The 14,568-nt window shown below is 32.1% G+C and overlaps 1 protein-coding gene across 1 annotated transcript; it reads left to right on the forward strand.

The window, feature by feature from the left end:
- Window positions 1-10,217: 10,217 nt before the first annotated feature.
- Window positions 10,218-13,190, forward strand: LOC144547425 (cyclic dof factor 1-like). Its single transcript, XM_078296078.1, has 2 exons — window positions 10,218-10,444; window positions 11,598-13,190. Exons 1-2 carry the CDS (start codon window positions 10,262-10,264, stop codon window positions 12,810-12,812), a joined length of 1,398 nt encoding a protein of 465 aa, XP_078152204.1. The 5' UTR covers window positions 10,218-10,261; the 3' UTR covers window positions 12,813-13,190.
- The last annotated feature ends 1,378 nt before the right edge of the window (window positions 13,191-14,568 follow it).

Here is a 14,568-nt window from a genome sequence, read left to right on the forward strand (position 1 = left end):
AAACCATAAGTATCAAATAGGCTATTCGGTATCTCATTCACGTTTAAGCAGTACTGAATAGTCTATTCGGAACCTCCTAGTTTCACAATTTTTTTTATAGTTTCTGCCAATTAAAAGGGTAAAATTGAGTGGTCCCGAATAGGCCATTCAGTACCGCTTAAACGTAAATGAGATGTATCTAATAGTCTATTCGGTACTTGTGGTTTTTGTAAAAAAAAAAAAAAATCAAGTTGTTCTCTAAATTGTATTTTTCTAATTATAGTTTTTCAAAAAAAAAAAAAAATCATTAGAAGGGGGCAAGGTTGCTTTACCACTTACTTTGTTTATTCTGAATAACTAATATTAATTTTAAATAAAAGTATAACATCATAATATTTTTTTTTGTATATCAAGAACAATTAAAAAGAGGCTTTTTCTAAAGGTTGGTCTACCACCTTCTTACTTTGCTTGTGATGAATTGCTGATTCATGTGGAAAGTGACAGGGGAAAATGATGAATAGTGAGAAAGGAAAAAGGAAATAGTAAAAGTATAATAAATGCTAGAGGAGGAGATTTTTTTTCTATGTTGTTCTCTAGCCACTCATACCATAATTCTTTTTTCCCCTTGTTTCTTAGCATATTATTATTGAATTATCACAACCACAAAAACACTTGGATTCTAATATCTGTTCTGTGGAACTTCACCTCTATGTGGTTGGTATGAAAATAATTGCAGGATATATTTCTTTCCTTGGGCCCATGTCAAATCCAAATCTCCTTTTTGAGAGGGACCAATTTTTGTAAATCAAAGATCTCCAATTTGTGGATAGGAATTAAAAAACAAAGATTACTTGTGCAAAATTGTGGTTGAAACTGAGTTACTTTTTTCTCTAATTACTCTGTGGAGCTACAACGGTCAATACATGGGCTATAGTTAGTTGAGCAATTTTTGTTTAATTAATTCTTGGGGATGTATAAGTTGCTTGTTCTCAAGTGGAACAAATATTACTCTATGTTGAAAGTTGGAATTAAATAATTTAACCTAGTTAAATAAGATTAAAATTAACGTCCTGTTCATTTATTTAAGAGGAGGGTTTAATTTTTTTTTTTTTTATCAAGCCTTCATAAAAAAAATATAATGACTTAAAATTTAAAACATAAATATCAAAATAAAACTATTAAGTATTACATATATCCTTTTCTCCGTGTACACATAAAAATTCATAACATTTAAATTTTGTTTTAATTAGTATCAAGAGTTTACAAAATATACATATATGGATAAATTATGGACGTTGACTTTTTAACTTATTAATTAATATAAAACCAAAAGAAAACAAAATGATAATTTTTTATGTGCGTATAGAAAAAATATTATAGATTACATCTAACGGTTTTATCTTGATATATAAATTTTAAATAATTTGTTATTATTCTTGATATAAAAATTAGAGACATGGTGAAGCCACCAAATAAAATTGAAGTTTTTTGAATCCTCCTCTTTATTTAATATTTCCATTTCAATTTTAGAACTTATAGATTCATAGGATGTAATGTACTAATTAAGTCAATAGGTAATTTCACAGTACCTGCTCCTAAAGCATTACTAATTCAATGTCCGAATTTGAAGTATTCAAACCTCCATAAAGCACTGTGCAATTTCAACATAGTTTCTTCTTACTTAGTCCAGCAAGTAAATTAGAAAGAAATTCCATATTTTTCTTGAAAACATAATTATTGCAGATGACTTGCTATTAAATCATTAATATTCGGTAACTATGATAACTTCAAAGAAACCTCGATTTTCAGCTTTCACATATGCATATAATATATTATAGACAATAATATTTGCATGTGTTTTCTGAGACTTTATAATTTTTTTTTTTAAATTACATGTTTAGAATTTAAATATGAAATGATGTATATTGAAAAGTCCAACCCAATAATACTTTCTCTAACATGAATCAATAAAAAAAAAAAAATTTAATTACTGAAACAAGTAAACTTATTTGGGCAATTTAATTATCCATGTCATCTCTTATCTTCTCCTTCTATTTGAGTTTGTCAAGTACATACTAATGAAGAGTATTCTCTAAATTCTCTTTTTAAAAGGATGGCTTATGAAAGATTAAGGAAAGATGTATCTTTTTTTCTTATTAAATATGTGTCAGTCTTATTTCTTGAATATCAAATGCTAGATTTTCCAAATTTTTAATTTTGAAATTTTGATTATTCAAAAAGAAAATTGGTAGTGTTTGCCATTGTTTTAGTATAATAATAACGAGCAAGCTAAAATCGTCGAATGTGTTTATCTTAGGACTCAGAAAGAACAAAATTCTTAATATAAGTACTTTTAAAAAGAAATATCTATAATAAAAACAGATACATCATTCGATTTTTTTATTTTTTTATTGAGTTCTTATTCACAACTTATCTCAAAAATTATGTCGTCATACAATCTTAATTATTCAATTACGCCAACACCAAAGAGAAACTCTGGGATCAATTATCGGAGTGCGGAAGCATTTCGGTGTCTTCAAATGTGAGATTTGGAAAAGGACGAAAAGTGATTGCTTTTTCTCTTAAAAAACTGAACACAAGAAGAAAAGTGCACATCTTTAATATTTTATTCGTCAAAGAGGAAAGAGGCGCACCTTCACCTCCGATTCTCCGGGCAATTTCTCACGCTTTTTCTCTTGCCTTGTCACCCTGACGCTGAGGGGAATGAATTCGTATCCTCTGAGATATCTCAAACTTTGCGCGTGACTTTATGGAAAATCCTAACCGTTTAAATACGTTCTGCACGAATCTCAAAGCGCACATGACACTGACCCCCTACATCACCCCCGAATAGGCACCGGAGAGGATACGCACTCGAGGGGAATCAGGCTGCAATGACAATTGACAACACATTTGCACCCATTCCGGTGCAAATGCTTGCTTCTATTTGGTCAACTGAAATTACTATTTAGGAATATGCTTGACGTAAATGTAATTTGTTTTTTTTTTCTTTTATAGTACCTAATGACGTAATATATTTTATACTATAATGAAAAGGAAACGATTTTACCGTTCAAGCGTTTTGGAAAAGTTATAAGAGTTGAAATTCAAAATGGAGAATAAATTAGAAAATACGCATCAGCAAGTATGATTAAAATACAGGGGTGTAAACAGATACGGATCATCCGCTCCCGTATTCAGAGATTATCCGTATCCAGATTAAATGGATATGGATAATTTTTGCATATAGTAAAAAAATGACAGATACGGATAATTTTATGAAGGTGAATATTTGTATCCGTATCCGCAATTATCTGGATCCAAAATTACTCCCAACCAACTTTAACTTTACTGCCCCGGATAAAAGTTGTCATATATTATTCCATATTCATTTCTATCTTAGTTGTGGTATAAATGATAATACGATATGCTTTTCAATTTAATTTTTTTTTGCTGGTGATGGTGTCACAGTAACGCAATTTCCTTACCTTTTTACCTCAATTTCTTCATTATTCATTCTTTTCCATTCAAGACTTTAGTCCATAAATGTAGCATGCTTTTAATCTATGCTAAATTAATTTTAATCATTGTTTCAAGACAACAACAATTTTTTTTTTTTTATCTTAAAGTGCATAACTCAATTATCCGACAATTGTTCTTTTTGTATCCGTATTTGAATCCGTATCCATTGATTATCCGCTCCGTATCCGTATCCATTTAAGGCGGATATGATTTTAAATTTTGATATCCGTTTACTATCCGTATCCGTATCCGTATCTGCTCATTGAAAAATGGATATGGATATGGTATTAGCATTATCCACTCCGTGTACACCCCTATTAATTTACCTTCATAGAAGAAAAAAATTAAATATATATATATATATATATATATATATATATCGAGAACCAGCTTTTAATCAAGTGGCAAAGACAATACTCTCCTTGTGAAAAATCGCAGGTTTGAAACCTGAAAGAGATAATTTTTGATAGATATTAAATAATTTGATGACTTTAACTCCAACATTTACTGAAAAAAACCAGACAAACATCAGTTTTAAAATTTTGTAATGAAAATTTTCTATATAGGCTATTTTTTAATCTTAACTATAGTTTACTAACGAATCTTAAAATTATAATAAATGAAAATAATAATTGCATATGACATGTTTATGTAAGAAATTAATTTACCAATGATATTGGTTGTATGTAACTAGAATACTAGATTCATATAATTTCTTAGTGAATCAATAAAGAATTCAGAAATTATATCAAAAGTTGAAAGGAAAAAAAAAAACTCTTACAAGTGACATGTCTAACTTCTTTTTGGTTAATTATTTTTTTATTCCTTTTTTTTGGTTTCCACTCTATATGGATTATGGAGGATTTTCTCCTATGAAATTAGATCAAAATCTTGAACCGTATTCATACATTAAATATACAACAAAATAAAAATTGCAAACAAAAAAAGAGAAAAAAAATATTTCATATGACCTTAAAACAACCAATTTCCTTTCAGATTATTTCATATTGGTGACGTAGCGAGAGAAAATTATTTTCCGACCAAAGAGATTGTTCAACTTTATTTTCTAAGCTATCATCAAATTTTTGACGGAATTTTTTTTTTTCAATTAAAAGAGATTTTTAGCTGATGGCTGTGAGGACTCAATATGCTATTGTGTGTGCATTATAAATTAGGAAAGTCGCTCTTTATAAATCACCACCATATTAGATAAGGAATAAAACACATGTCAATTGATGTTTGATTTGTTGAACCGTCTAGAAGATGCCATGTCATATCCTATAAATTCCACATCCTAAATAGATGACTTTATTTTTATCTATCTATAGATAGCACTAAATTCATGAAAGCTCTTAATTTACCCTCTCAAGGATAATTTCTTTTTTCTAAGGAGTATTTTTGCCTCCGATTATATATAAATATTAGCTTGCGTGTCTTTTATATGAACCGAATAATTAGCGTTATATTCGCGAATAAAATATATTTTTTGTTTATGAACTGAACGGAGAATAATTTGGCTGACTGAATTATTCGCGAATAAAATGCGAATTACGAATTATTCGCGAATAAAATGCGAATTACCAATTATTCATGAATAAAATGCGAAAAATGTGATTTTTTTTTTTTTGCTTCCTTGTGAGACGAATCATTTTCGAATCACGAACTTTTTATCCCGCCGAACCGAACTCAAATTATTCATTTGTCACTATGGTTCTAACAAGTGTAAATTAAATATAAATTCTATAAAACTTTTTTTGGGCAAATTTAAATTTATACAGAATTTAAATTTTGTATAATTTGCTGCGAAAAATACTACCGATCGATTGTTAGAATCCTTAAAAATTTTACCTTTTTTATTTATTTTTCTTTTGGTTTTTTTTTGTACAAATTTATTGGTGCACACACGTAACATGCTTCCTTCAAATTAAAGCTCCAATCAATTAACTTACGATCAAAATTTGATCACGAATCGAGATGATGGAAGACTGTATCACTACTACCGAGTAATATATAGCATAAAAAAACAATAAGTATCCTCTCAAAGAATTTTATAAAAATTGGCCAAGCAATTTTTATTTTTCCTTCTAATTAATAATTATTAATGATTAGACTATTATTTTGTCCCAAGTGAATTAGATCTAAAACTCCTTAAGATTGTTCTCAGTTTTATATCATTATATGTCAAGTAACAAAGAATAATATCTTCTGTGTGAAAAATTGTAAGTTCGAAACCGTAATAGAAAATCCTATTCAATTAAATTTAGAAGATTAGACTTCTAATTTTCTATCTCAAATGAAGAAGTGTAAGAGGAGTTGAAAAAAATAGAAAAATAATAAAGGTAAAAGAGAAAAAGGGACAGGGACAGGTAAAGGAATTGTTTGTTCGGTAGAATGTTATACATGATTTGATTAGAACGAGATCATTATTTAGTGAAAGATTTTTCTCAAGTCATTATTCTTTTCTTTATGTAGTGTAAAATAAAATCATCACAAAACTTAAACGATATGTATACAAATTATATATATATATATATATGGAACAAAGTTAGTATGTGTTGTGCTCGCCAAAACTTATTTGAGATAGAAAATATAATATTTTTTTCATTTGAACCTGTCTCAACTATCAGTGACATATATCTGCATGAAATTTTTTTTAAGTTCGTTGCAGTTTAGTGTGGTCCTAACTGGAGCACGGAATAAATTCTCTTTCGCTGAGTCAGGCAGGTGGGATCAAAAGCACGTGAGCATGAAGCTCCTATTGGCTAAGAGGAAACAGATAATGAAACTAAAAAAAAAATCAGATAGTGGATGTGCTCTACACTCCACACATTGATGTACACCTCTCACAATCCTTGGCCGTCCGATCTGATCACATTCAGGATTGCACGAACAAAACAGCTTTGATTTTGAGAAGCATGTGTTTTACTATGTAGGGGACCGGTGTAAAAAACAGATGAGTGTACGTGTACAACTTGGGGATACGTGAAAAAGCTGATACTTGCGGTGGCTAAGAGTCAGAGAAGCCTTTTTCGCTTTACCTTTTCGTGGTGGGTCCAAGACTTTATGGGCAGTAGCCGGTTGTCATCCACTGGCGTCAGGCAGTCAGGTTCCGGGCGGCTGGGACGGATGACCGGATGTCGCCTGTTACCTTTAGATATTGCGAATGCGAGGGACGAAAGTCACAAATGGATAAGGAAGCAGAATTTCTATACCCAATTTGGTTCGTTCAAATATGTGGTAATGTAGTTTTCTAACTAATTTATGTTGTCAATAGTTGCTTATTCTTAATATAAATAGTTTTTGTTTAGTTTCTGTAGATATGAAAAAGTAAAATTAAAGAGGATTTTTATAAACAACCATAAATAAATAAAAGCAGACAATACATTTAATTATTTGATTTAAGATTTACATCTTACAGTAAATATGCTCATACTTTTGCTGCAAGCATAAACGGCCACAGTAGATCAATTCTTCTAATTATGTAGAAACCAATGAAAAATGACAAATTAACATGAATATAACGTTGTACTCAAGTTACAGTTGGATGCCGTACAATCGTGGATGTATATTTAAGCTCAGCTAATTTCACAATAATACTTTGGACAAATCCAGTTCGTTACATTGGGATCCAATTGTACATAACAACCTCAGCTAATTTTCCAGAATTCCAGGAAGGCAGACTGGTACGTGAAATTTTATCTTAGATTGTTTGATATATAATTAACCGTTTAGATTCTCTACTCACAGAAAGCCACACTATTAGAGATGTGTGGGATCCAAAAGAAATGGGTTTGGAACTTTTGATTGACTTGCTATTTCTTGCGTGGACACAATTTATGATGAATGTCTTCAAAAGTGTTCTCGCATTTTTAGTACTGAAAAGAGGAACTATAAGTGGTCCCTTCAGTTGAGCTATTTGGTGCACACGATAGGATAAGAAGAACTGTTCTATGCACTTAAATTTGTTCATTTCTGAGATGCCGCACCTGGTTGGGAGAGATTTTTTCTCTAGAAGTGGTCCCCGCTCTTTTTGCCCACTAAAATTTCATATTTATACTTATACCCATTTTAAAATTATAATACAATCACAGTGAAGACATAATATATCAAATAATAACTATTATACTACTAATCAATGCATAAATGTTTCTGAAACATTTATGCATTGATTAGTAGTATAGATATTGGACTACAAGTAACAAAGTTTCAAACTTAATATCTATATTATAGATATTGGACTACAATTACAAAGTTTCAAACTTGATATCTATATTATATAATGGGTAAGGCTAAGGTGCTATGGGTTGTATAGAGACCTATGGTGCTACGGTTCAATATTTGAGTTTTTAAAATCCAAACGGTCGATCCGAACCGTTCATCTTGTTCTCTATATTAATATGTGTTTGGGGACCAAATTTTACATTTTTGGAAAAAAAATTACTATTTTTTTAGATAGGTAGAAAATCAGTTGATCTAAAAAATTATACACCATTAAGATATTTAATTTTCTATCTATCTAAAAAAATAGTAAAAAAATTCCAAAAAATATAAAATTTGGTCTCCAAACACATATTAATATGGAGAACAAGATGAACGGTTCGGATCGACCGTTTGGATTTTAAAAACTCAAATATTGAGCCATAGCACCTTAGCCTTACCCTTATATAACATAGATATCAAGTTTGAAACTTTGCTACTTGTAGTCCAATATCTATAATACTCTTAACAATGCTTTGCTTATGGGACAAGATTTTATTTTAGTTTGGCCACCGTTTTCTTGCATATTTCCACTTAACGAAGCCACACAACATCTACAAAACCAAATTAAACTGAGTCCACATATATAAAGTTTTTCCATGCACTTGAAATCTTAGTGGAAAAGTTTGGTGACATAGATGAGATTGAATTTTAATTCATGACGAGATTCTCACTGTTGATTATCTTAATACACAGTTAATCCAATATAAAGATACCTTAAAGCGGGGTCAAGATTGGCTTTAGAAAAAAAAGAGGCTAAAGGAAGAAATTTTAATCCATGCTAAAATACTAGTATTTAGAAATATAAAACATTACTTTTTTTTATTCTTTTCCTTGGTCAAATTTTTTTCACCTTTATTATTTATTAATCATAATTGATAAAAATATAATTAATTAATTTTTCCTATTTCTTCACACCAGAACTCTTTTATACAAAATGTCTAGATAAATTAAGATGGACTTACGGTACAAACCAGTTTTATTTTTTAAGTTTGTCCCCCACTTTAAGTTTTAAAAATCCTAAAATAAATTTGTAAAATTATGAATATTGATGTAACCATACTATAAACTATTAAAAAACCATATAATTTTTTTTTCATAAAGTGCACTATAAAATTAGAAAAATTGATAAAAATATATAAAACTCAGTAAAAAATTCTTAGCACTTACAAATAAATTGATAAAATTATTGCGGGGTAATTCAACTATAGTTTGGACTCATAAAAACCTTGTTTTTTTTTTAGTTGGACTTATAAAAGCTAGGGGTGTTCTTTGGTTCGGTTCCGTTGAAACCGAACCGAACTAAACAAATCAAAGTTATAATTCGGTTTCAAAAATAGAACTGAACTGAACAAATTTAGCATTGCAGCCGAACTAAAGTTTTATTTCGGTTTGTTCGGTTTGCTAGGTTCAAATTGAAATATATTAATTTTTTTATTTAAAGAAATTGATTTATAATAAACTGAGGTATATTAAGAAATAAATCGGGATATTAAGAAATAAACTGAAGTATTTAAAGCAATTGATTAAGAAATAAATCGAAGCGGTCCGGATCAAATTCATAATATATAAATGTTCTGTCAGTTAAGTTATTTCAGTTTTGAAAGTTGTCAAATCAAACCGAACCGAAGTTAATTTGGTTGTAAAAAGCAAACCGAACCTAACCATTAAACCAAAAAAACCAAATTGTTTGATCCAAACTAGCTAATTCGGTTCGATTCAAAACCGACTAAACTGGACCCAATGAACACCCCTAAAAAAGCGATAGTTATCTTATCTATGAGTTGACATATTTCTAGAGGTGAAAACGGAGCTGATACGGAGTGGATAGCGGTAAAATCATATCCATATGTCTTTTTATTTTTCTGATACGGAACATATATCAAACATATACAGATACAGATTTGGATCAGACTGGAAATTTATTAAAATAATTTAAAAGAATATTAAAAAAATATTAAAGTTCATAATATTTATCTAATTATAACGGTGAGTAACATAAATTTTTCATAATATATATTAAAATATATGATATATATCTACTATTCGGGTACAAATAATTAAAATGTAAATCTATATTAGTATTGTTATCCACACGGATATTAGGTTATCAAATATTCATATCTAAATTTTTGAATACGGATAAGATATTATCCATACCGTTTTCACTTATTCCATATTTTAATCTAACATAAAATATGACTTTGGGAGAGTATTTTTGAAAATGTGGTCTTTAGATTTTGTCCACACAGGGTGGTCTGGCGTCACCTCCGATACGAATCCTATTAACTCGTGGCTCACAATTCTCTCTCTCGCTGATTCGGCCGCCAGCTGGCACCTGTCAGTCCCACTCAACCATTCTACCGGCAGTTCCCGGTAACCGATCCACTGTCAAAACCTTTTTGGATTTTTTTCCCTTCAATTCAGAATTATATATTGTTCCATTCTGTCTCTTTTCCCCATTTGTTTACTTCATTCATCTCATCTCCTCCTCTCTCTCTTAATGCTCACGGAGCAGCGGGCATGCGACCTGATACTCTCACAACTATCACAACGGAGATCATACGGCTGGGAAATGCCTGAGCTGAGCAAGGATCCGGCGATAAAGCTTTTTGGACGGACGATACCTCTCCACGAGGTCCAGCCTAATCCGACTGAACCGGAACTCTCCAGTGAACCGGAGAAGGTGACAACTTATCTTATTCTCTGTATATTCTGGTAGAGTATTTGTTTCTTTTCCTTTGTAGAGAAGGTTGGGTGGGTGTATGTAATCATGTTCCAAAATTTTCAAACTTTTTTTGAAAAGGTAATAGATTGATAGTATGCTCGAAGTTTTCAATTTGAACAGAAGCGTCTATGGCGTTTGCGAGGAGTAATTTTGTCAGATTCTTTGAATATACTCTTGGAAAGTTACTATAATTTGTTTAATAAAACTTTGTTGGGTTTTCTTTCTCTCTGTGTTTATGTTTATGTTTGTGTGTGTGGTGTGTGGGTGGGTGGGTGGGTGATTTTGTTGTTGGGATTTGCCCTTCTGAAACAATTTTCTTACAGTTTAACAAAAAATTGACCAACTGTTTAACGTGTTAAAAAGTGTTTTCTTTATTTTGTATATATTGGAGTTAATGGTAAAATAGGTGGTGGATTTAGAATTCATATTGAATAAACAAAAAGGTAAGATCAATACTAGAATTAGGGGATAAATCTAGGGGTTGGTTAATACTTCAATTCAGTACTTGTCGCTTTCTTCCTACATAACTTCTTACTTTAAAATGCCTTTCGGTAGTAGCATTGTCAGTACCCAAAAAGGTTCTGTACTCCTAATTTATGTATTTTCTAGCTTTCCGTGTTTATTCTATTGTTAATCGGTTCTAGATTCATAGTCTACAAGACTTTATATTTTATTTTATAACTTTAATTGTCTCATAATTCTTTTTCAGTTAATTTACCATTTTTTGGAAATCTAATATTCACTGTTTTAGTCAGAAAGGTATTACTGGGAGAAGAACTGCCAGTGGTAAATATAATATTCACTGTTTTAGTCATAAATGTATTACTGGGAGAAGAACTGCCAGTGGTAACTAATTGTTTCCAATTTCATCTGAACATTTTGATCCGTTTGTTTTGGGTTAATATGATAAAATCCATCCTTGTGCTTAGTTGGTTGCTAATTTGTTTTTAAAAAGAGCCTCGGAAAGCCGTTTATTTATTTTTGGAATGGTAAATACTACTTAGTATGAATTCTCAGCCTAACTTTTAATTGGAGTTTTTTCTTTTCATTGTTCCGAGGTCAATACTTTTTCTAGTAAGTTACTAACTTCTATCATTTAACTCCATTTCAGGTTTCATGCAAACAAACAAAGGATGCGAGGACCAACTCCTCAAACTCTGATAAACCCGACATATCAGAAGATGCTGATCCAACGTCTCCCATTCCTTCGACGTCAAACAACAAAAATGAACATGTCAAAGAAGAAGTTTCGGAAACCACAAACAACGCCGCCCCAAACTTGACAGAGTCAAAATCACAAGAGGTTAAACCTGACCCGGAAAAGGCCCTTAAGAAACCCGATAAGATCATCCCTTGCCCCCGTTGCAACAGCATGGATACCAAATTCTGTTACTATAATAACTACAATGTTAACCAGCCAAGGCACTTTTGCAAAAACTGTCAGAGGTACTGGACGGCTGGTGGTACAATGCGAAATGTACCAGTGGGGGCTGGTCGCCGCAAGAACAAGCATCCAAGCTCACATTACCGCCACATTATGATGTCTTCAGAGGCCTTGATGCATCAGCAAGGTATTCCTCTGGTGGGGCCCACAACAATGATTGGCACTGATGCGAGTATTGGTACTGGTGTCGGTACTGTCCTGAAATTTGGCAGTGAAGTGCCACTTTGCGAGTCTACAGCTACGGTGTTTAATATTGAGGAAGAGAGAAAGAGTACCGATCTTGTCATGGACGAACAGCCTTGTGCCTCTTCCATTGGTGTGGAAAACAAGTTAAACACATGTGTAGCTACGGGCGAGAAGAACGCTGCAAATGGGTTCAATGATGGGAGCAGTGTCCCACCTATGCCATGTTACCCAGGACCTGCTCTCATGTACCCATGGGGCCCGGTCCCTTTCCCTTTTGTGCCAGCCTCTTTCTGGGGCTGGCCTAGTGGACCTGGTCCATGGAATTTGCCGTGGACTGCATTCACAAATGGCATGGTTTTGCCTTCTGCGCCTATCAGTAACAGTAGTAGTTCAGTTAATGGGTCTGCTACATTAGGTAAGCACTCAAGAGAACCCGCTACACAAAGTGATGAAAAATTAGAAATGATGGAGAAAAATAATTTGTGGGCCCCGAAAACACTTAGAATAGTTGACCCTGATGAGGCTGCTAAGAGTTCCATTTGGGCCACATTAGGGATTAAGCCTGATGATGGGAGCATTTTTAAGTCTTTTGGAGCTAAAGAGAAGGGCATGTGTCAGGTCACTGATTCGGGTCCAGTTTTACATGCAAATCCAGCTGCATTGTCGCGATCCCGATTGTTTCAGGAAAGAACGTGAATAAGGGCATTTTTGGTGGTTCATTGTTGTTTCATATTTTTTCCTGGAATGAAGTTCAAATATCATGTCAGTTCCTCAAATCCCTAGTTTTTGAGGGATGGATATTTAATGATATTATTTCTCAGGGTTTGTATTTCAACTTGAGCACGAAATGGTCCCAAAGAAGGAAGCTGATCTTGTAAATAGATGAAGATGAGGTATTTACTTGTCATGTAGTTCAATTGTGTTGTAGTGAGAGACACGAAGATAGTATACTCAATTAGCATTTTTCTTCCTCTTTTTCTCTGTTTTTTTTTTCTTTTCATGTGAAGTTTTTGTATTGAACTTGCTAGTAAGTACTAATAACACTTATTTTTAATTCGGACCTTATTCTTGTAAGTTTATGTTATTCTTCTTTTCTCTGCTTCAAGTGGCATATGCTAAATTTGGGTTTATCCTTTCGCATCTATGTTTCACATTATTTTTTCTTGAATTGAAACAAAATATCATATCAAATATTTATACTGGAGTACCGACTTCAAGCCCTTCGTTGGTTGACCTTGGATCAAAACAGTTAATGACAAAGAATTCAACTGTTGTTTACTGTTTTAAAATCAGTAGGCTTCAGTAAAAACATCATAGCCATTGATCTAACTCCTCGCAAGATAACATCTAATTTCCCTTTGGAAAAATTTGTTTTCCTCTGGCATGGGCTAGTGATCTGATTTATTTCAAGTTATGGGCCGTCTATTTTCTAAAATTCCTCACTAGTTGGGCCGTCTTATTTCAAGTTCTTTTGTCATAAACAACTTGTGTTAAGTTTCGTACTGAATGTCTCTGCCAGTAAATTCCGAACTTTATTGGCATTGGTAATTGATACACGTCAGGTGTTTTGTCTCCTTCCTGCTTTATTGTCTTGCCAGTAAAGTTGTACAGACAGTAATTGATGCTGAACTGTTGAAGTATTTATGACAAAATATACAAATTTGGCACTTAGGTGGCAACAATGATTTATTTAGTACTTCAATCAACAGTATTCATATATGTGATTATGAGAGCAATCAGCTGTTCATGGGAACCGTGATATTATTCTTGTTTTGTTATAATGACCTCTTGCAAAGGATTGAAATCAAGCTTTTGTGAAAAGACACATCTGAACTAATTAAAAAATGAATTAATTAATAACCTCTTCAGCCTATAATTATCATGAGGTACAAGCTTAGAAACAGAAGATAGCACCCTTGGGTTGTATCTCAGGAGTACAAGACCTCTAACATGTCAAAGAGGAGTTAGGCTAATATGACACTAGTGTTATATCAAACTAAATAACACTAGTGTCATATTAGCCTAACTCGTCAAAGAGGTGCAGGAGCATATTCTGAATTGAAATTGTAAACATGATGTGTATAATTGTCAAGTTGTAGTTAAGTTGAGATTGATTCTATCTACTTCCATGTTTTGACAAGCCATATTGAGGAACAACCAGATAGGCATGCAAATCATCAATGGCACCTAAGCAACTACATGCACCTCTTGCTAAAGTCGTATGCAAAGATGATTTAGCTCTATCATACAAAATGGTAACTGATATTTGCCATTAGCACTGGGGATCAAGCATTTTTATCACCAAAGAGTATTTAATGTGATGTTGAATGTATTCTATTTGATTTTTAAAGCATTCTGTCAAATACTATATGCATATACAATTGGGCCTTTTACTGATGTTTTACTAAAAAAGTGTCAGAATAGTTGTACAAATATATGGTATGCCTGTTTG

This window comes from Carex rostrata, chromosome 31, assembly GCF_964058835.1.
Source record: "Carex rostrata chromosome 31, lpCarRost1.2, whole genome shotgun sequence".
In the NCBI taxonomy this organism is placed as follows: Eukaryota; Viridiplantae; Streptophyta; class Magnoliopsida; order Poales; family Cyperaceae; genus Carex; species Carex rostrata.

What these genes read in the sequence shown, in the direction of transcription:
- LOC144547425 (XM_078296078.1), top strand. Translation starts at nt 10,262, where the DNA reads ATGCTCACGGAGCAGCGGGCATGCGACCTGATACTCTCACAACTATCA. An exon ending in TCTCCAGTGAACCGGAGAAG is followed by an intron (nt 10,445 to 11,597) that starts GTGACAACTTAT and finishes ACTCCATTTCAG; the next exon opens with GTTTCATGCAAACAAACAAA.